Below are 23,024 nucleotides of genomic sequence, written 5' to 3'. Positions count from 1 at the left end.
CACACACACACACACACACACACACACACACACACACAGGCACAGCTGTAGGAGAGGGAGGGACATGGACAGTGGTATACACTAATGTGGATGGTTTAGTTTCAGTGATGGATGAAGTGAATGAATTTATAAAAGCAAATGAACCAGACATCATGGCAATGGTAGAAACTAAACTTAAGAGATTCAGAAACACCAAATTTAGGAGGGGGAAAGTACAATATGTGGATAAGAAACAGGTGTGGAAAAGGAGGAGGTGGAGTGATGATGCTTGTTAAAAAGGGTATCAGGGTGGAGAGTGTGGAAAAGGTAGAAGGCTTGGTGGAAGGCCTAAACTTACAACTAATAAATGTAAGAAGAGGATTACAATATGTCAAAGTGGTGTATGTCCCACCAAAAACAAAGACCTGGAATAGACAGGAGCATGAACAGTTGCTGAGTGAGACAAAAGAATGGCTTGTAAAGAAAATTAAAGAAAACAACAAAATTGTTATAATGGGAGATTTTAATTGTAAAGAGATAAATTGGGAGGAGTGGAACACAAGAGGAGGAGAAGACTCATGGGGAGATAAGATTCTGAAACTGGCAATGAACAATATTATGACACAGTGGGTTGAAGAAAACACTAGATACAGAGGAGGAGAGGAGCCATCAAGACTTGATTTGGTATTATCAAAAGAAACAGATATTATAGAAGACATGAACTATAGTTGTCCACTAGGAAAAGCAGCCATGTCATGATAAGGTTTTGTATTAAAGAAAAAAGAGAGGAAAGTAGATGTGAAGATTATAAAAGTGAAAGATTTAATTCTGGTAAGTCAAATTTCGAACAAATGAGGAGATACTTTGGTGAAGCGGACTGGAGTACACTTATCACAGCAAGTAATGTGCAAAAGAAGTGGGAAGCTTTCATCAATATTTATGAAGAGGGAGTGAAAAGATATGTACCAAAAGTAGAGACAAAGAGAAGATATAATAATGACTCGTATAACAGAAGATGTGAAATAGCTAGGGAGGAGAGGGAAACGGCATGGAATACATGGCGGAGGAAAAATATGCAGGAGCTATGGCAAAACTACACAACTACAAGAAATTATTATGTAAGGGTTATTAGAGAAGAAAGGAAAAATTATGAGAAAGATGTTATGGACAAATGCAAAGAGGAACCAAAACTATTCTTCAGATATGTGAACAGCAAAACGAAAAATAGAGAAGGAATAAGCAGATTGAAAGTGAATGGTCGAATGTGTGAGGATCCGGCTGAATTGGCAGAGATAATGAACAGGCGTTTTCAATCAGTATTCACAAAAGAGAAAACATTTGTGTGGCAGAGTGAGATGAGTGAAGAAATGGGTCTGGGGGAAATCCAAGTGACTGAAGAGGATGTCCAGAAACAGATGGAGGGACTAGACATTAGGAAGGCCCCTGGACCTGATGGAGTGTCAGGATGGATACTAAAAGAGTGCAATCAGCAGTTGACATGGGTAATACATAATATTATTGAGAGCTCCCTAATTGAAAGCAGAGTCCCAATTGAATGGAAGAGAGCCAACGCAGTGCCAATCTACAAAGGTGGTAGTAAAGAGGAGCCCTTAAACTATAGACCTGTGTCTCTAACAAGTGTGGTGTGCAAAATGTGTGAAAGATTGGTGAAGGATAAATGGATGCAGTATCTAGAAGGAAATGAAGTGATAATAAAGCAACAATTTGGATTTAGGGGAGGGAGATCGTGTGTTACAAACTTATTGAGTTTTTATTCTAGAGTGGTGGATATAATGCAAGAAAGAGATGGATGGGCTGATTATGTTTATTTAGACCTGAAGAAAGCCTTTGATAAAGTGCCACACAGGAAATTGTTGTGGAAGTTGAAGCATAATTGTTGGCTAAGGGGGGAGCCTGCTGAGATGGATGGAAAATTTCTTGACAAAACAGAGAAATGACAACGGTGGTAAAAGATAAAAAATCATCATGGAGGGAAGTCATAAGTGGAGTACCCCAAGGCTCAGTACTTGCACCAATCATGTTTGCAGTCTATATAAATGATATGGTGGAGAGTGTGAACAGCTACATGAGCATTTTTGCGGATGATGCAAAGTTGCTGAAGAAAGCTGAGAGTGCAGAGGACTGTGGAATGTTACAAGAAGACCTGAATACGATATCAGAGTGGAGTTATAGATGGGAAATGGAATTTAATTTAAAGAAGTGTAAGGTAATAGAATTTGGAAAAAGTACAAGAAGAGTAAAAGGAAATTATGTGTTGAATGGTGTAAGGTTGAGTGGAGCAGAAGAGGAAAAGGATCTCAGTGTTACAGTGACTGGGAACCTGACCCCAGAGAGACACATTAGCAAAATTACAGGAGAAACCTATAACTTGTTGAGAAGAATAAGGCACCCCTTTGCATATGTGGATGAAGAGATGGTCAGGAAGATGATCATGTCGCTGATAAGACCTAGACTAGAATATGCAGCAGTAGTGTGGTCACCATACAAGAAAAAGGATATAAGGAAGTTGGAGAGAGTTCAGAGAGCAGCTACGAAGATGGTATCAAGTATCAGGGACTTGTCATATGAAGAGAGACTGGAAAGGCTACATCTACCAACGTTGGAAAAGAGGAGAGAAAGGGGAGACTTGATTGCGATATATAAAACATATGAGGGAGTAGAGGAGGTGCACCGGAGCGACTTAATGGTCTGGGATACATGGGACATTAGAGGGAAAGAGGCTGAAGAGGAGTGCTTGTAGAAGAGACGTCAAAAAGTATAGTTTCCCACATAGAAGTATTGATGTATGGAACAGTCTGGATGAGGAGATAGTAAATGCAGAAAGTATGCATGGATTCAAGGCTAAGTTGGATATTAAAAGATATGGAGATGGGACAGCACAAGCATAGCTCTTTTCCCATAAAGCACAACTTGGTAAATACAACTAGGTAAATACAACTAGGTAAATACACACATGCAGAAATGCACACACCCAGTGAGAGACATAAAGGTTAATATAGGAGAGATTTATAAAGAACTAGAGCTGAGAAAAGCAGCAGCACCAGATGGAGTATCAGGATTCATCTTGAAGGAATGCTGAGAACAACTACTAAAATCACTCTATGATATAATTAAATACTCAGTTTATACTGGCAAGTACCAGTGGAGTGGAAAAGAGCTGACACTGCCAATTTACAAGAAAGGAAGCACAGAAGAACCATTGAACTATAGACCAGCATTATACTCGTATGTAAAATTTATGAAAAGTTGATAAAGAAATATGTACAGAATTCTAAGAAAAAGGATGAATAATAATAGACAAACAATATGCCTTCAGGAAAAAGATCTTGTGTAACAAACCTATTAAGCTTTTACTCAAGAGTGATAGGTATCATGCATGAAAGAGGGATTTATGGACTGTATATATTGGGATCTGGAAAATGCTTTTGGTAAGGTTCCCTATGAAGGACTTGTTTGGAAAATTGAGAATATTTGAGTACTAAATGGGACTAGCATAAAGTTGATGGAAAATTACTTAAAATAATGAGAAATGAGAATAATAGTTTAAGATGAAAAGTTGGCTTGGAAAACAGTAAAAAGTGGCATGCCACGAGGCTCAGTACTAGCACCAATCATGTTCATTGTTTATATAAATGACATGTTGGAAGGATAGCTACACCAACTTCACAGAAGATGCTAAATTACAGAAATAAATAAAAAAAAGTTACAAAGACTGTGAATACATACAAAATTATTTGAATAAAATTTACAAATGGAGCAAAAAATGGGAAATGAAATTCAGTGTAAGCAAATGTCACATGGTAGAGATAAGCAGAAGTGAAAGAAGACCACAGTGGGCATACAAGATAGGAAATAAATATGTTAAAAGGGTCCAGGAGGAAAAGGATCTAGGAGTAGTAATGCAATATAACTTACAACCAGAGAAGCATATATACAGAATATTTGGGAACACTTACAGATTACTAAGAAACAAGAATAGCTTTTCACCACATGGAGAAAAATATGATGACAAAAATAGTCACTACAATAATCAAACCTAGATTGAAATATGCAGCAGAAGTGTGGTCTCCATATAAGAGGAAACATAGAAATAAGCTAGAAGAATACAAAGAATACAATGGAATAGCAATGGAAATGGTGTCAGAACTTGAGGAATTAAATTATGAAGAAAGATTTAAAAAAATAGACCTGCCAACACTAGAACAAAGGAGAGGAGGAGATCTGATTACTATCTACAAGTGTTAAATAAAATGGGATAAGTACATAATGATAAACTATTACCAAAAAGACAAGCAATCATGACAGTTGAAGGGGACACACATAGAAGTTGAGGAATGGAAGTTGTTTAAATAACACAAAGAAGAATAGTTTCCACAAAGACACATTGAAGTTTGGAATGGACTAAAAGAAGAAATAGTTTTGGCAACAAATGGACACAAACTAAAGGGAAAATTAGATGTGTAGATATGGAGATGGGATGACACCAGTGTAGCCAAGGCCCTGGAAATAACAACTAGGTAAATACAACTAGGCTTCTTGAATGGACTTGTGGTGTGGAATTACTCCCACTTTCAAAAACTGCTCCTGGGTTTACTTGCTTCATTTCTATTCTAGCATATTCCACAGACAGAGCAATAGTAATTTGTCAGTACAACTCTATGCTGATGTTGATAATACATAAAATCTGTGAATATGTGATTTGGCAGTAGGACTTTTAAACTCATTGTTCTTGTTTTTTGCTCCATTTCAAAACTAACATATTCCACAGACAACTGAGCAATAGTAACTTATCAGTATAACTCCATACAGATGTTGGTGATATGTCAAATATATAAAGTACCTGGTAGGTGTTATGATGCTGTCCTCTCACTATAATGTGTATACACAAAGGTGTCTTCCAGGTAGGAATTTTGACATGAGGGAAAATTCACACAACAACAGTATCATGCTGTGATTCTAGTTTTACCTGTGGCTGTGTGTAGTGAATTAATCAAATGGTGATGGCATATTTAAAAGATAGAGGATAAGACCAGCTGAAAATATGCCAAATTAAACAATGCCAAAAGTATCAATGTTTAACTTTTATCTATACAGATGGAAGGCCATAGATTTGTTTGCATGTGTTTGTTTGTAAAGTAGCATTAAAATTGGTGGTTATTATCAATTTTAACTTGGATGTAGTACTTTAATTGAGAGATGGGTTTGTGGTGCCACTCTGGTAGCAGAAGTAATGGGAGGTGAGAGATAAAGGCTCATATTGTGGCACAGCCAGCCTCACAGTAGCATTGCCTTATGCTCTGTCTTCCTTGTCTTTACTTGAAATTATTTTTCCAGTTTTGTTTTAAAGTTTGTTTTAGAGGCATCATGTTATTAAACTGATGTCACAGGATTATCAGTCAACTGAAACAGATGTTTTAGATAAGGAGCGTCTCCATGATGATTATAGTTCAACTCATTGGATTAATTAAAATTTTAGAAGTTTATGCTCAAGTAGTTTACTAGCCATATGCCAACTAAATCAAGGTTAGCGTTAAATAAATAAGACCAGTTCTGTTTTTCTGTGTTCTTTGTAATCTTTCAGAATAGAGTCATTTGCTGGTTTGGCAAGCAGCCAGTGGCATTACAAATTATCATCTTGTTTTCTGTTTTCTCAATGATGTATCTTACATTGCTATCTTGTAGTTTTGATATAAGAATATATTGTTTTCACTCATCTTTGTAGAATTAAAATGGTGTCACAAAGTGAAGTTGCTTCATGAAAAATTATGCCTTCCATGAGAATAGGAAAAACTCAATTGAACATGGAGAATAATATGAAGAAGATTTTGGAACTGGAATAGAGAAACAAGATTTACATAATCTTTTTAACAGATCAGAACAAATTATGATTTTTTTTATTTTTTATACTTAAGCCAACATAGTCTAGAGGCTTAGATGATAGGGGATGCTTGTGGTAATGAGTATGTGTGTCCTGTCTTCACTACTCCCTTTAGCAAGGGATACAATTGTAGATTGATATATTTATTACAAATTTAGATACATATACTATTTGTCTTGAGATCATTGACAGTATGTAAAGGATAGGAAGATTTTAAACTGTAGTTACTTTATTGGTAATGCAGTTTCATTTACCAGGTTTCCTTCATATCTGAAGGCATAACCATCCTGTAATTCTTGGTATTGATGTACCAGTCTTATAATTCAACTCATTGGATTAATTAAACCTTTAGAAGTTTATGCTCAAGTAGTTTACTAGCCATATGCTAACTAAATCAAGGTTATCCTTAACTAAATAAGACCAGTGTTCTGTATTTCTGTGTTCTTTGTGATCTTTCAGAATAGAGTCATTTGCTGGTTTGGCAAGCAGCCAGTGGGATGCATCTCCACACCATCAGCGCCGGCTCAGTGTTTCTCGATCAACAGACACCTTGAATCTTCCAGCACCTCCTCCTGCCTCAGCTTCAGGGTCACACTTCAGTCCTGTCATAGAGGATGCCACTGATCTCCCTTTTTCCCTCAAGTAAGAAAGAGAAGACAATTTATAAATTATGAGTAATTACCTGTTCAGCTTTGATCAGCATACCTCCACTGCCTTAAGAACTTAATTGTTAACATATGGTTCCAGCCAAATAATTTTTTGGGCTAAAATTCTTTGCATAGTGTTGTCCAATAATCCTTTTGCCTTCCTGTGACATACAAGTATATTCATTTATTTTTATGCCTATTTTTTAGATTGTGTATAGGAGTTTTGTGTTTTCATAGATGTGATTTGTGCATCAGGTATTGCTACCTTTATTGAAGTGGCAGTTTGTATTGGATGAAGAAAATTGGAACAGCTGTCTTTTCTGATATTGATGGGACTCTTTCTTTTGTCTTCGTGTGATTTTTAGAGAGATGCCAAATGGAAGAAGACCATTAGATAAGGCAAGATTAATTGCTACTTCTAGAAAGCAATAATAACAGTCCAAAGAAAACTATTATAGTTCCAGAGTTGTCTTAACAGTAAATTTTAAAAGAGTTCAGGTCACAGGAAGGTCAAAAAACAAATGTAGTGTGTTGCAGTGTTTATTTGCTGAAAGAATGACGATCATGTTTAATGTTCATAATAGGAAAATGGATAGAATAGAGATGAAATGAAGTAAATAGCCCTCTATAACAAGGTCACAGACGGAGGAGATATGCGGTTTATAAACTTAGAAGAAGAGTAAGCAATAAAATAATGAACTATAAGAAATTGAAGATAGTTGGTTATGGGGAGACAAATATATGAGATAAAGGGCTTTCAGCTCCTTGCTGTTTATGGTAGCCTTTTGTGTTTAGGCTTCCAAATACATGAGGCATACTCAATATGAGAGCAGATATGGCCATCTGGGATTGGGGAAAATACTGGTAGAGGTGTCACAGAACCTTCAATTTTGTGGAAGTTGGTGGGATGTGAAATATGCAGTTGAAATTTTTATTGAAGGATATTCCAAGTACTTTCACCATAGAAAAGGTAGACAGTTGTGTTTGAAAGTTGTGCTGAGTGGGCAAATGAAGTACAAAAAAAAAAAAAACTTCATTAACTCCTTTAACAGAAAGTGCCAAAATCTTTCAAGATCTAACTCCCCTCGTGACTTCTGGCATCTAGCCAAAAGTATTTCCAGTAACTTTGCTTCTTCTTCTTTCCCTCCTTTATTTCAATCAGATGGCACCACTGCTATCACATCTATTTCTAAAGCTGAACTCTTCGCTCAAACCTTTGCTAAAAACCCTACCTTGGATGATTCTGGGCTTGTTCCTCCCTCTCCTCCACCCTCTGACTACTTCATGCTACCTGTTAAAATTCTTCGCAATGATGTTTTCCATGCCCTTGCTGGCCTAAACCCTTGGAAGGCTTATGGACCTGATGGGGCCCCTCCTATTGTTCCCTGAAACTGTGCCTCTGTGCTTGCACCTTGCCTAGTCAAACTCTTTCAGCTCTGTCTGTCAATATCTACCTTTCCTTTTTGCTGGAAGTTTGCCTACATTCAGCCTGTTCCTAAAAAGGGTGACCGTTCTAATCCCTCAAACCACCGTCCTATTGCTTTAATTTCCTGGCTATCTAAATTTTTGAATCTATCCTCAACAGGAAGATTCTTAAACATCTATCACTTCACAACCACAGGCAACAGCAAAAGTTTCACCAAAATCTCTAAAAGATCTGATCTCCAGTATGGGTTCCGTCAAGGCCGCTCTACTGGCTTTTCTTACTGAGTCTTGGTCATCCTCTTTTAGAGATTTTGGTGAAACTTTTGCTGTTGCCTTGGACATATCAAAAGCTTTTGATAGAGTGTGGCACAAAGCTTTGATTTCCAAACTATCCTCCTACGACCTTTATCCTTCTCTGACCGTTCTATTGCTGCTGTGGTAGACAGTCACTGTTCTTCTCCTAAATCTATTAACGGTGGTGTTCTTCAGGGTTCTGTCCTGTCACCCACTCTCTTCTTATTATTCATTAATGATTTTCTAAACCAAGCTTCTAGTCCTATCCACTCCTACGCTGATGATACCACCCTGCACTTTTCCACGTCTTTTCATAGACGTCCAACCCTTCAAGAAGTAAACATTTCAAGCAGGGAAGCCACAGAACGCTTGACTTCTGATCTTTTTAAAATTTCTGATTGGGGCAGAGCAAACTTGGTATTGTTCAATGCCTCAAAAGCTCAATTCCTCCATCTATCAACTCGACACAACCTTCCAGACAACTATCCCCTCTTCTTCAATGACACTTAACTGTCCCCCTCTTTTACACTGAACATCCTCGGTCTGTCCTTTACTTATAATCTGAACTGGAAACTTCACATCTCATCTCTAGCTAAAACAGCTTCTATGAAGTTAGGCATTCTGAGACGTCTCCACCAGTTTTTCTCACCCCCTCAGCTGCTAACTCTGTACAATGTCCATGTATGGAGTATGCTTCACATGTCTGGGGGGGTTCCACTCATACTGCTCTTCTAGACAGGGTGGAATCAAAAGCTTTTCATCTCATCAACTCCTCTCCTCTAACTGACTGTATTCAGCCTCTCTCTCATCACCGCAATGTTGCATCTCTAGCTGTCTTCTACTGCTGTTTTCATGCTAACTGCTCTTCTGATCTTGCTAACTGCATGCCTCCCCTCCTCCCACGGCCTTGCTGCACAAGACTTTCTTCTTTCTTTCACCCCTATTCTGTCCACCTCTCTAATGCAAAAGTTAACCAGTATTCTCAATCATTCATCCCTTTCTCTGATAAACTCTCAAACTCCCTGCCTGCTTCTGTATTTTCACCTTCCTATGACTTGAATTCCTTCAAGAGGGAGGTTTCAAGACACTTACCTTTCAATTTCTGACTACCGCTTTGGACCCTTTTATGGAACTGGCATTTCAGTGGGCATTTTTTTTTATCGGATTTTTGTTGCCCTTGGTCAGTGTCCCTCCTACATAAAAAAAAAAAAACAATAGTTTTTGAGATATTGAGCAACAGAAGGTTTACTTACTCATGTTAATATTCCCAGTTCCATTGTCTTTATTTCCCAGGACTCATGATATTGAAATGAATGATATCTGCCAAACTCTAAAAAGCCATGTAAGTGTGATAGGCAAGAATGCTTTCTTAAGGCATCCTGTAACATAATTGTTAGTTTGTTTAGCCCTAAACTGTTTGGTCCTATGAGGACAAGATGGATAAGCAGTCATTCCATACCCTTAATTTTGTTATCTAGCAATCTTTAGGTACCAGATTTAAGTTGTGTGGTGTGTCCTACATCTTAGGAGATGAACCTTTCACATATATATTCTGAAATGGCACTTATTTTTGATCCCATAATGTAGAGAGGATTGGCTCCAAATGGACAGTTTAATTTTATATAGGGTAGCAATATGATGTTCAGAAGCTTGGATGTCCATGATCCTTTCAGTGCAAGTGATGTTACTTCTACCATTAAGCCATGTGGTCATCAGTCACACCTTAGGGGGAAAATAAAATATCAGCTGCACCAAAAATTTGCTCAGTGAAGTATGCCAGACTATTAGTGACCAGATTAATAGACTTTTACTATAGTGATAGCATCATTATGTACTTCATGAAACTTTAAGTGCAAACACTCTTCTATATATCATTTCCAGCCTGGATATTGTGTTGGAGACACCAGTTGTGGTGTTGCCAGAATCTCTCAACAGTCCTGATGTATTGGTGGCTCATCTTGGCCAGATCTCCATCAACAATGCACCTCAGATCCAACCCATAACACCAGCCCTTTCTGCCTTCCCTCCAAGCAAGTATGTTCTCTTAGGTTTTTTTTTTTTTTTTCCCAAAAGAAGGTTAAAACTTCATTCATCAAAAGTTGGGCATCAGTTCTTTAGTTAAAAGGGATTATTTGTTCAAGTTTCACTTTTCTGTCCATAATTTCTTCTCCCCACAAATGCCCATGCATCTAACAAAGTGATATTGGGATTGATAAGTCAGGTTGGGCTACTGAAAAGATGTATGCTTGTAGTCTCATTTACTTTTCTGAATATGACATATTGGTAATAGCATAACCTACTGATCAATAATACTTTGATATATTACCCATAAAATAGTCTCTACTGACAGACAAATGGAAAAAAATGCACTAACACAGTTACTGTAGTTTACTGAACCTGTATGATGATGATGATGATGATGATGGTGATGGATGCCATTTAGTACATGGTGAATTATGATAGATACTGCATGGCAAAGTGAGCTTTATTAGGTAAGTTCACTCTCATGGAACTGCTCATCTGTGGTGTCCTCAGTTGGTGCATCCTTCTTACTCTACTTGTGTGGCAGCAATCAGTGAATTGCTAGTAGTGGCTGGCAGGACAAGAGTTAATTTTTTGTGAATACAAAGTAAAGTCAGTCTTCCTCTAATGCAATTTTTTTTTAACCTTTTCTAACTTCAGCACCAGTATACATAGCCACATCTACTTTCTTAAATTTGTTTTTCTCTTGTAATTGTTAAATAGAAACTTGTATTAATTACCTCAGCATGCATCTCTTCATTTGTTATACCATCTGCTTTTAATTTGTCTGTTCCTTCTTTGTTTGTAATTTTTTATATAAATATTGAAAATTTTCCTCATGTTTTCTCATGATTTCTTTCTTTTTTGAGGGCTCATGTATTCTCTTTTATTCTTGGTATATATTTTTCTTCAAAGATATTTCTCATTTTTTTCTCTCCCTTCATCTCTCTTTATGCTTGTTCTTGATTGGACAGGATACCTCCACCCCCTTGTGCCTTGATGACTTGGAGCAGGGTGAGGAGGGGAGGGAGTCACATCATGAGCACTGTTGTGTCATGGCAGTCAAGATGCAGAACATTGCTTAAAGTCCTTCTTGTTCACTTCTATGTTGCTTTTTATGTGAAATTGTATGTATCACCATATCCAAGAGTAGTTTATGTATGATGGTGAGAAGGTAACACATCATTAGCATCTTTTGAGTGGACTTACTGACTGAAACATGCCAAATGGGAGAAATGAAGCCAACTTTTTTTTAAGGGGAGCGCCCACCTCCACCTGCAAAGCGGCTCCTTTTAACCGGAGACTTTTTTTCCATTGTTTCATCTTCTTTGTCATTAAAAACATAATACTCGTTGAACTTTTCATTAATCTATAACGAACTGCGCATGCGCAGTGAATTCTTTTCAAAGTTGTTAAAAAAAATGAACAAAAAAATGTTAGAGTCGATGGATCACATTGAAATCGTGCATGGTAGCAGCTAGAAAGATTATGCAGGTTCAGTAAGAAGGTTTTGTCCAAATCTAGATTATGAAGTAATCAGAACATTAGTCAAACATAGAGGAAATTTTTTTGTGCATAAGAAAAATCACAAGAAAAATACCTACTTGAAAAATTAAAATTTCTTCTTACCAATCATGTGTCATAGTCCCATCTACTTACATGACAAAAATGGTGACTATAGGACAATAAATAACCCAGTCATTACAGGAAAACCTCAAAAAAGCATGTTTTTCAGGAGAGGCAAAAATAGATCAACTTTCAATAAGATGCCTAAAAATCAGTAGAAATGAGGCTAGCTACCCCTAAAACTTCTCTGTTTTCTCTCTTGTTGAGTCAGAGAGAGAGCAGGATTTATAGGGGTGTCATTTATATATTGTTATATTTGTAAATCATTGCTATTAGAGGCTTTCTATGCAATGCTGAAACATTGCAAGGCTCAGCGTGTGGTGCCTATATCTTTTATCACCTTTTTATACCCTTCCCTGTACTTCAATTTTATTTGATCAGGTTAGTGATGTAAGTGAAACATAAAAATATTGTTGAATATTTATTTATTTATTTATTTATATATTTTTGGCCTTTACCGACTAGATAGTCTCACCCCTGGGGTATCATGGAAGTAGTTGCGTCATCGGAAAGGGATATATATTTTTCCTTTTTTCTTTCCAGCATAGATTTTGCTGTAGAGAAGGACAATTGTAAGCCATTGATAGAGAAATAAGCAATTCTCTCCATGGCCAAGTCTGTCCTCCAACTAGCCAAAAACTCCTTCATTAACAGAAAATGTCAAAACCTTTCAAGATCTAACTCCCCTCGTGATTTCTGGCATCTAGCCAAAAATATCTCCAATAACTTTGCTTCTTCTTCTTTCCCTCCTCTACTTCAACCAGATGGCACCACTGCTATCACATCTATTTCTAAAGCTGAACTCTTTGCTCAAACCTTTGCTAAAAACTCTACCTTGGACAATTCTGGGCTTGTTCCTCCCTCTCCTCCATCCTCTGACTACTTCATGCCACGTATTAAAATTCTTCGCAATGATGTTTTCCATGCCCTTGCTGGCCTAAACCCTTGGAAGGCTTATGGACCTGATGGGGTCCCTCCTATTGTTCTCCGAAACTGTGCCTCCGTGCTTGCACCTTGCCTAGTCAAACTCTTTCAGCTCTGTCTGTCAACATCTACCTTTCCTTCTTGCTGGAAGTTTGCCTACATTCAACCTGTTCCTAAAAAGGGTGATCGTTCTAATCCCTCAAACTACCGTCCTATTGCTTTAATTTCCTGCCTATCTAAAGTTTTTGAGTCTATCCTCAACAGGAAGATTCTTAAACATCTATCACTTCACAACCTTCTATCTGATCGCCAGTATGGGTTCCGTCAAGGCCGCTCTACTGGTGATCTTCTGGCTTTCCTTACTGAGTCTTGGTCATCCTCTTTTAGAGATTTTGGTGAAACTTTTGCTGTTGCCTTGGACATATCAAAAGCTTTTGATAGAGTCTGGCACAAAGCTTTGATTTCCAAACTACCCTCCTACGGTTTCTATCCTTCTCTCTGTAACTTCATCTCAAGTTTCCTTTATGACCATTCTATTGCTGCTGTGGTAGACGGTCACTGTTCTTCTAAATCTATTAACAGTGGTGTTCCTCAGGGTTCTGTCCTGTCACCAACTCTCTTCTTATCATTCATTAATGATCTTCTAAACCAAACTTCTTGTCCTATCCACTCCTACGCTGATGATACCACCCTGCACTTTTCCACGTCTTTTCATAGACGTCCAACCCTTCAGGAGGTAAACATAGCACGCAGGGAAGCCACAGAACGCCTGACTTCTGATCTTTCTAAAATTTCTGATTGGGGCAGAGCAAACTTGGTATTGTTCAATGCCTCAAAAACTCAATTCCTCCATCTATCAACTCGACACAACCTTCCAGACAACTATCCCCTCTTCTTCAATGACACTCAACTGTCCCCCTCTTCTACACTGAACATCCTCGGTCTGTCCTTTACTTATAATCTGAACTGGAAACTTCACATCTCATCTCTAGCTAAAACAGCTTCTATGAAGTTAGGTGTTCTGAGACGTCTACGCCAGTTTTTCTCACCCCCCCAGCTGCTAACTCTGTACAAGGGCCTTATCCGTCCATGTATGGAGTATGCTTCACATGTCTGGGGGGATTCCACTCATACTGCTCTTCTAGACAGGGTGGAATCAAAAGCTTTTCGTCTCATCAACTCCTCTCCTCTAACTGACTGTCTTCAGCCTCTCTCTCACCGCCGCAATGTTGCATATCTAGCTGTCTTCTACCGCTATTTTCATGCTAACTGCTCTTCTGATCTTGCTAACTGCATGCCTCCCCTCCTTCCACAGCCTCGCTGCACAAGACTTTCTTCTTTCTCTCACCCCTATTCTGTCCACCTCTAACGCAAGAGTTAACCAGTATTCTCAATCATTCATCCCTTTCTCTGGTAAACTCTGGAACTCCCTGCCTGCTTCTGTATTTCCACCTTCCTATGACTTGAATTCCTTCAAGAGGGAGGTTTCAAGACACTTATCCACCTATTTTTGACCACTGCCTTGACCCTTTTACGGGACTAGCATTTCAGTGGGCATTTTTTTTTTATTGATTTTTGTTGCCCTTGGCCAGTGTCCTTACATAAAAAAAAATAAATAAATGGCAGCTTGCTGCGCGCGGCCATCGAGACGCCGCCACAGCACAGCGGGAATGGGAGTGGGGTGGGGAAACCGCTCTCTACCTAAGCCTAAACTTGTCAGATCCGTGATTATTGTATACCAAACGTTTCCCCTATCATGTGGGATGAATTTAAGCAAAAAAAAAAAAAGAAAAAAAATAATTTTCAATGCAATTGGAGGTGGGTGCTCCCCTTAATGAAGAACAGTATGATAAAGCCTGGATAATTAAGACTTTAGCTCAAAGTATGTAATATTGTTGAAAATTTTAACAGTAGAGTAGATAAAACTGTTACTTTACTCATATAATTTGACAAGAGATATTTAGGAAAAATTAAAATGCCCCATTTTTTTTTAAATCACATATTAATCATATTTGTTTAATATTTGACCTAGAATTATAAAGAAAGCACCACAAGAAGTCCTATCCTTTTCGTTTGCAGTGGCATTAGTGTTGAAGTTATTGGTGTTTTAGCTCAGCAAGGAGCAGAGATAGAATAATGATATATCACTTCCACTCTGCAAATGTATTTACCTAATCGTATTGTACAAGATCCAAGCTAAAACTCATATCTCCATATCTGCAGTTATCCAATTTCCTTTTTAATTTGCTCACATTAACAGCTGTAACCACCTCCTCACTTAACTAATTTAAAGATCAGTGCTTTGATAAGAGAAACTTAATTTTCCTGATGTCACTGAGACATTTACTCTTAATCTTTTTGTATGTCCTCTTATACATGTTGCCCCCATATCCATATGCATCTCCAAAACTTGTCTATTTTTTCCATATGGTTCATTAATTTTCTTTATTACTCTTCATTATTGTATCTTCACCCATTTTATAGTTCCATGTATGTCTTCTTGTACTTTTTCCTGTTTCCATCTCATGATATTTTCTTAGGAATAAATTCAAGTTTCCACTTTATGCTCCAAGCACAAATTTTATCCAAATCTGTCTGTAGCTCCTTATAGTCCTCTTGGCTCTTTATAACTCTTAGCAACTTTGCATCATCAACAAACATATTATTATAGGTATTTAATTCTTTCTGCATTTCATTTATGTAAATCTGAAACATAATTGATGCTAATACAGATCCTTGGGGTACTTCACTTGTTACCTTGCTCAAGTATGATGGCCTGTGTGTTCGTTATGCTGGATAGATATAAGTGGCTACAGCTCATGCACCTGCAGCTTCATCTTGTCTTTCCCTTCTGCCCTCACTGCTCTCCCCACATCTCAAAAAGAAATATTATTCCAATGTGCCCTAAAAGCTTAAAAAAACAAAACAAATAAATAAAATAAAAAAAATAAAAATAAAATAAATAAATAAATAAAATGTGACACCACATCTTAAGAGTGGATGAAACTGGCTGATCTTTATGCATGACCATGCATCAGGACAAGGATAAATCATCTCAATCTGTTAATCTCACTGTGTATAGGTGGACACTGGCTTTCTCATATCTACATCAAGACAATAATCTTTATGCAAATTTTATATTTTAGCATTATTTTAATTTGTAATCATTGTAATAGAATTTTTAACATATTTCATTTTGGGGACATATGGGAACTATTACATTAAATGGAGCTGTTTTGGGTGTTAGTCTCATACCAGTAACCATAACCCCTAGTCCTTCCAAACCTAATCATTGAGGTATAACATACAGGGTGACTTTTTAAATCTTCTTTTCTTAAAAATGCATCTTATAAAGTTGGAAATGCAGTATATATATATATATATATATATATATATATATATATATATATATATATATATATATATATATATATATATATATATATATATATATATATATATATATACTCGTATATATATATATATATACATATATATTATTAAAATTCTTCGCAATGATGTTTTCCATGCCCTCGCTGGCCTAAACCCTCTGAAGGCTTATGGACCTGATGGGGTCCCTCCTATTGTTCTCTGAAACTGTACCTCCGTGCTTGCACCTTGCCTAGTCAAACTCTTTCAGCTCTGTCTGTCAACATCTACCTTTCCTTCTTGCTGGAAGTTTGCCAACATTCAACCTGTTCCTAAAAAGGGTGACCATTCTAATCCCTCAAACTACCGTCCTATTGCTTTAATTTCCTGCCTATCTAAAGTTTTTGAATCTTTCCTGAACAGGAAGATTCTTAAACATCTATCACTTCACAACCTTCTATCTGATCACCAGTATGGGTTCTGTCAAGGCTGCTCTACTGGTGATCTTCTGGCTTTCCTTACTGAGTCTTGGTCATCCTCTTTTTGAGATTTTGGTGAAACTCTTGCTGTTGCCTTGGACATATCAAAAGCTTTTGATAGAGTCTGGCACAAAGCTTTGATTTCCAAACTACCCTCCTACGGCTTCTATCCTTCTCTCTGTAACTTCATCTCAAGTTTCCTTTCTGACCGTTCTATTGCTGCTGTGGTAGACAGTCACTGTTCTTCTAAATCTATTAACAGTGATGTTCCTCAGGGTTCTGTCCTGTCACCCACTCTCTTCTTATTATTCATTAATGATCTAAACCAAACTTCTTGTCCTATCCACTCCTACGCTGATGATACCACCCTGCACTTTTCCACATCTTTTCTTAGACGTCCTACCCTTCAGGAGGTAAACATTTCACACAGGGAGGCCACAGAACGCTTGACTTCTGATCTTTCTAAAATTTCTGATTGGGGAAGAGCAAACTTGGTATTGTTCAATGCCTCAAAAACTCAATTCCTCCATCTATCAACTCGACACAACCTTCCAGACAACTATCCCCTCTTCTTCAATGACTCAACACTACACTGAACATCCTCTGTCTGTCCTTTACTTATAATCTGAACTGGAAACTTCACATCTCATCTCTAGCTAAAACAGCTTCTATGAAGTTAGGTGTTCTGAAACATCTCCGCCAGTTTTTCTCACCCCCCCAGCTGCTAACTCTGTACAAGGGCCTTATCTGTCCATGTATGGAGTATGCTTCACATGTCTGGGGGGGTTCCACTCATACTGCTCTTCTAGACAGGGTGAAATCAAAAGCTATACATCTCGTCAACTCCTCTCCTCTAACTGACTGTCTTCAGCCTCTCTCTCACCTCTGCAATTTTGCATCTCTAGCTGTCTTCTGCTACTATTTTCATGCTAACTACTCTTCTGATCTTGCTAACTGCATGCCTCCCCTCCTCCCGCAGTCTCACTGCACAAGACTTTCTTTTTTCTCTTACCCCTATTCTGTCCACCTCTCTGATGCAAGAGTTAACCAGTATTCTCAATCATTCATCCCTTTCTCTGGTAAACTCTGGAACTCCCTGCCTGCTTCTGTATTTCCACCTTCCTATGAATTCCTTCAAGAGGGAGGTTTCAAGACACTTATTCATCAGGTTTTGACTACTGCTTTGACCCTTTTATGGGACTGGCATTTCAGTGGGCATTTTTTTTTATTGGATTTTTGTTGCCCTTGGCCAGTGTCCCTCCTACATAAAAAAAAAAAAATTTATGCATGTATATTTGCTGTTGCATTAGATGCACTTTTTTCTTGAAAAGTGTTCAATGTGGCCATAGTACAGACACCTAGGCCAGTAAGCTTAGGCCTATAGTTGTGGAGATGAAGCAGTAGTACAGTAAGCACAAATATTGTTGCTAATAATAAATAATCTCTCCCCCCTGTGTACTATTATTGTATATATAAAGAAAGAAAACTAGTAAAGAGACATTGCTGTATTTGTAATTTACAATGTTTTTCAGAGTTGCTGAGTACCGGCTGATAGTGAGGGATATGAGCCTTTTCTCCCTCAATGTAGAGGAAAGACTAAAGAGCAGAGACAGCACCTTCCAGTGGTTCCAGTGAGTATTAATGATCATATGCACATGTACTCATACACTCACAAAAATTTATTTGAATGAGATACTGAAATGGAACTTAAGGTGGAAAAAGGTGTTAAAGGTAAAAGAAGTGCAAAATAATAGAATTCAGTAAGAGTAAAGGAAACAGATGGATAATTATGAAATAAGAAATGACAAAGTAAGTAAAGTCATGGAAGAAAATATTTGAGTTTCACTTATAAGCAACCTATTGTCTGAGAATCAATGTAAACAGAGTTACAGGGGATGTATATAATTTAATGAAAACATGGGAACAGTATATATTCACATATTTAGGTGAAGGAATAGTAAAGAATACTGGAAGTGTTAATGATCCATCCAAGATTGGAATATGTAGCATTGGTATGGTTACCCAACATAAAGAACACAATGAAAATAGAATACAGAGAACAGCCCTAGCCGGCAGGGTTTGCCATATAAAGAAAAGTAAAAGTTCTAGAATATGGAGGAAATGGATTGATATTATATGTTTGAATGGGACACAAGAGACAGTCAGTCACAGAAATAATCTAAAAAGATCTGTTTATAGAAGAGACATTAAGAATTCAGTTTTCCATTAGAGGAGTGGTTCCCAAATTATCTTGCATGATTCCCCCTCTTTTGCTTCCAACAGATCTGCATGTCCCCCAAACCTTATTGTGTTTAAATAAAATTATGTATTTTTACAGCTTATATCTTAGCATTGGTTAGGAAAACAAAGATCTCACTTTGGATTAAAAGAAATTACTGTATTTCCTTTAGTATAGGTCAAGCTCTGAAAGCCAGATATTTAGGCAAAAGATTGAGGGTCAACCTAAAACAGGGATTGGATTTCTTAGGTCAAAAACTTAGGAATCCAAATGTGATAGGAAGAGCCACTAGTAACTAGGAATCCAAATGTGATAGGAAGAGCCACTAGCAACTCTTAGCTTTAAAAATGAAATACTTACTATGACCAGTAAACAAGACAATTATTTACCATTTACTGAAATGTGATATATATATATATATATATATATATATATATATATATATATATATATATATATATATATATATATATATATATATATATATATATATATAATATAATATAATATAATATAATATAATTTGCATCCTTTTTTTTTTTTTTTTATGTAGGAGGGACACTGGCCAAGAGCAACAAAAATCCAATAAAAAAATGCCCAATGAAATGCCAGTTCCATAAAAGGGTCCAAAGTGGTAGTCAAAAATTGAAGGATAAGTGTCTTGAAACCTCCCTCTTGAAGGAATTCAAGTCATAGGAAGATGGAAATACAGAAGCAGGCAGGGAGTTCTAGACTTTACCAGAGAAAGGGATGAATGATTGAGAATACTGGTTAACTCTTGCATTAGAGAGGTGGACAGAATAAGGATGAGAGAAAGAAGAAAGTCTTGTGCAGCGAGGCCGCGGGAGGAGAGCAGGCATGCAGTTAGCAAGATCAGAAGAGCAGTTAGCATGAAAATAGCGGTAGAAGACAGAGATGCAACATTGTGGCGATGAGAGAGAGGCTGAAGACAGTCAGTTAGAGGAGAGGAGTTGATGAGATGAAAAGCTTTTGATTTCACCATGTCTAGAAGAGCAGTATGAGTGGAATCCCCCCCAGACATGTGGTGCTTACTCCATACATGGACGGATAAGGCCCTTGTACAGAGTTAGCAGCTGGGGGGGGTGAGAAAAACTGGCGGAGATGTCTCAGAACGCCTAACTTCATAGAAGCTGTTTAAGCTAGAGATGAGATGTGAAGTTTCCAGTTCAGATTATAAGTAAAGGACAGACTGAGGATGTTCAGTGTAGAAGAGGGGAACAGTTGAGTGTCATTGAAGAAGAGGGGATAGTTGTCTGGAAGGTTGTGTTGAGCTGATAGATGGAGGAATTGAGTTTTTGAGGCATTGAACAAGAACAAGTTTGCTCTGCCCCAATCAGAAATTTTAGAAAGATCAGAAGTCAAGCGTTCTGTGGCTTCCCTGCGTGAAATGTTTACTTCCTGAAGGGTTGGATGTCTATGAAAAGATGTGGAAAAGTGCAGGATGGTATCATCAGCGTAGGAGTGGATAGGACAAGAAGTTTGGTTTAGATCATTAATGAATAATAAGAAGAGAGTGGGTGACAGGACAGAACCCTGAGGAACATCACTGTTAATAGATTTAGGAGAAGAACAGTGACTGTCTACCGCAGCAGCAATAGAATGGTCAGAAAGGAAACTTGAGATGAAGTTACAGAGAGAAGGATAGAAGCCATAGGAGGGTAGTTTGGAAATCAAAGCTTTGTGCCAGACTCTATCAAAAGTTTTTGATATGTCCAAGGCAACAGCAAGAGTTTCACCAAAATCTCTAAAAGAGGATGACCAAGACTCAGTAAGGAAAGCCAGAAGATCACCAGTAGAGCGGCCTTGACGGAACCCATACTGGCGATCAGATAGAAGGTTGTGAAGTGATAGATGTTTAAGAATCTTCCTGTTGAGGATAGATTCAAAAGCTTTAGATAGGCAGGAAAATAAAGCGATAGGACGGTAGTTTGAGGGATTAGAACAGTCACCCTTTTTAGGAACAGGCCGAATGTAGGCAAACTTCCAGTAAGAAGGAAAGGTAGATGTTGACAGACAGAGCTGAAAGAGTTTGACTAGGTAAGGTGCAAGCACTGGGGTCAGGTTCCCAGCCACTGTAACACTGAGATCCTTTTCCTCTTCTGCTCCACTCAACGTTACACCATTCAACACAATTTCCTTTTACTCTTGTACTTTTTCCAAATTCTATTACTTTACACTTCTTTAAATTAAAATCCATTTTCCATCTATAACTCCACTCTGATATCTTGATCAGATCTTCTTGTAACGTTCCACAGTCCTCTGCACTCTCAACTTTCTTCAGCAACTTTGCATCATCCACAAAAAGGCTCATGTAGCTATTCACACTCTCCATCATATCATTTATATAAATTGCAAACATGATTGGTGCAAGTACTCAGCCTTGGGGTACTCCACTTATGACTTCCCTCCATGATTTTTTATGTTTTACCACCGTTCTTATTTCTCTGTTTTGTCAAGAAATTTTCTATCCATCTCAGCAGGCACCCCCCATAGCCCACCATTATGCTTCAACTTCCACAATTTCTTGTGTGGCATTTATTGAAGGCCTTCTTCATGTCTAAATAAACACAATCAGCCCATCCATCTCTTTCTTGCATTATATCCACCACTCTAGAATAAAAACTCAGTGGTTTGTAACACACGATCTCCCTCTCCTAAATCCAAATTGTTGCTTTATTATCACTTAATTTCCTTCTAGATACTGCATCCATTTATCTTTCACCAATCTTTCACACATTTTGCACACCACACTTGTTAGAGACACAGGTCTATAGTTTAAGGGCTCCTCTTTACTACCACTTTTGTAGATTGGCACTATGCTGGCTCTCTTCCATTCAATTGGGACTCTACTTTTAGTTAGGGAGCTCTCAATAATATTATGTATTACCCATGTCAACTGCTGATTGCACTCTTTTAATATCCATCCTGACACTCCATCAGGTCCAGGGGCCTTCCTAACGTCTAGTCCCTCCATCTCTTTCTGGACATCTTCTTCAGTCACTTGGATTTCCCTCAGACCCATTTCTTCACTCATCTCACTCTGCCACACAAATGTTTTCTGTTTTGTGAATACTGATATTGAAAACTCCTGGTCATTATCTTTGCCAATTCAGCCGGATCCTCACACATTTCACCATTCACCTTCAATCTGTTTATTCCTTCTCTATTTTTCATATTTTTCATATCATAAGGATATTATTCATATCCTTCTCATATTTTCACATATCTGAAGAATAGTTTTGGTTCCTCTTTGCATTTGTGTGTGTGTGTGTGTGTGTGTGTGTGTGTGTGATCCCCGTGGTATGTGGTGTCTTGCCGAGGAGGGGAGTTGGTGCTGAGTGGCTGTCCAGGGATATTACAGTGAATCGCAGGCTCGCTAATCATTGTAGGAGTAATGGATGGACGTTCATCAACAACTGGGACCTTTTCTATGGTAGGGACACCTTGTATGCCAAGGATGGAGTGCATTTGTCATGCCAGGGTGTTCGTGTTTTGGCCGAAACACTTGAGCGAGAGGTATCTGCACTCCAGCACTTTTTTCGTTAGTCAGGAGGGAAGAAGGGGTAGTGAGGAGAAGGCGAGGGGCAAATTCATTAAATCTAGAAAGGTAGCTAACTCAGGGATGGTGAGAAATAGCTTAAGTGTTTACTACACAAACTGTAGAAGTTTTCTGAATAAAATAGACTTGCTTAGAGGAATAGCGAGCGTAGAGAAATTTGATATCATTGCTTTAACTGAAACTTGGTTAGATAAGTCAGGAAAAGTATTTAATCCAGAGGTAAAGATAGATGGGTATACAATGTTCTATAAAGATAGGGAAAACAGGAGAGGAGGAGGCGTTGCATTATACGTTAGGGACACATTACAGTGTTGTATGAACAATAGAATTAAAACAGATAACAAAGCAGAGTCGATATGGGTAGATATTAAGGAAGGATCGCAGTCAGTAGTACTAGGGGCAGTTTACAGACCACCGACCAGTACAGAGGAAATTAACACCTCACTGTGGCAGGAATTAAATAGAGCAGGCAGGTACAGTCAGGTATGTGTGGTAGGAGATTTTAATTTTAGGAATATCGACTGGAGTCTGATTGTGGGTA

General features: G+C 37.9%; 1 protein-coding gene across 5 annotated transcripts in view; it reads left to right on the top strand.

The window, feature by feature from the left end:
- Nucleotides 1-23,024, top strand: part of LOC135113190 (intermembrane lipid transfer protein VPS13D-like) — a 475,970-nt gene that overhangs the window by 136,685 nt on the left and 316,261 nt on the right. For all 5 annotated transcript variants that reach the window (XM_064028315.1, XM_064028317.1, XM_064028314.1 and 2 more), the window contains exons 26-28: nucleotides 6,338-6,520; nucleotides 10,126-10,278; nucleotides 18,197-18,295. In XM_064028315.1, the coding sequence (XP_063884385.1) occupies nucleotides 6,338-6,520; nucleotides 10,126-10,278; nucleotides 18,197-18,295 (435 nt within the window). The remainder of the gene's footprint in view (nucleotides 1-6,337; nucleotides 6,521-10,125; nucleotides 10,279-18,196; nucleotides 18,296-23,024) is intronic.

This window comes from Scylla paramamosain, chromosome 25 (genome assembly GCF_035594125.1).
Source record: "Scylla paramamosain isolate STU-SP2022 chromosome 25, ASM3559412v1, whole genome shotgun sequence".
NCBI lineage: Eukaryota > Metazoa > Arthropoda > Malacostraca > Decapoda > Portunidae > Scylla > Scylla paramamosain.
This window is presented reverse-complemented; position numbering and strand designations above follow the sequence as displayed.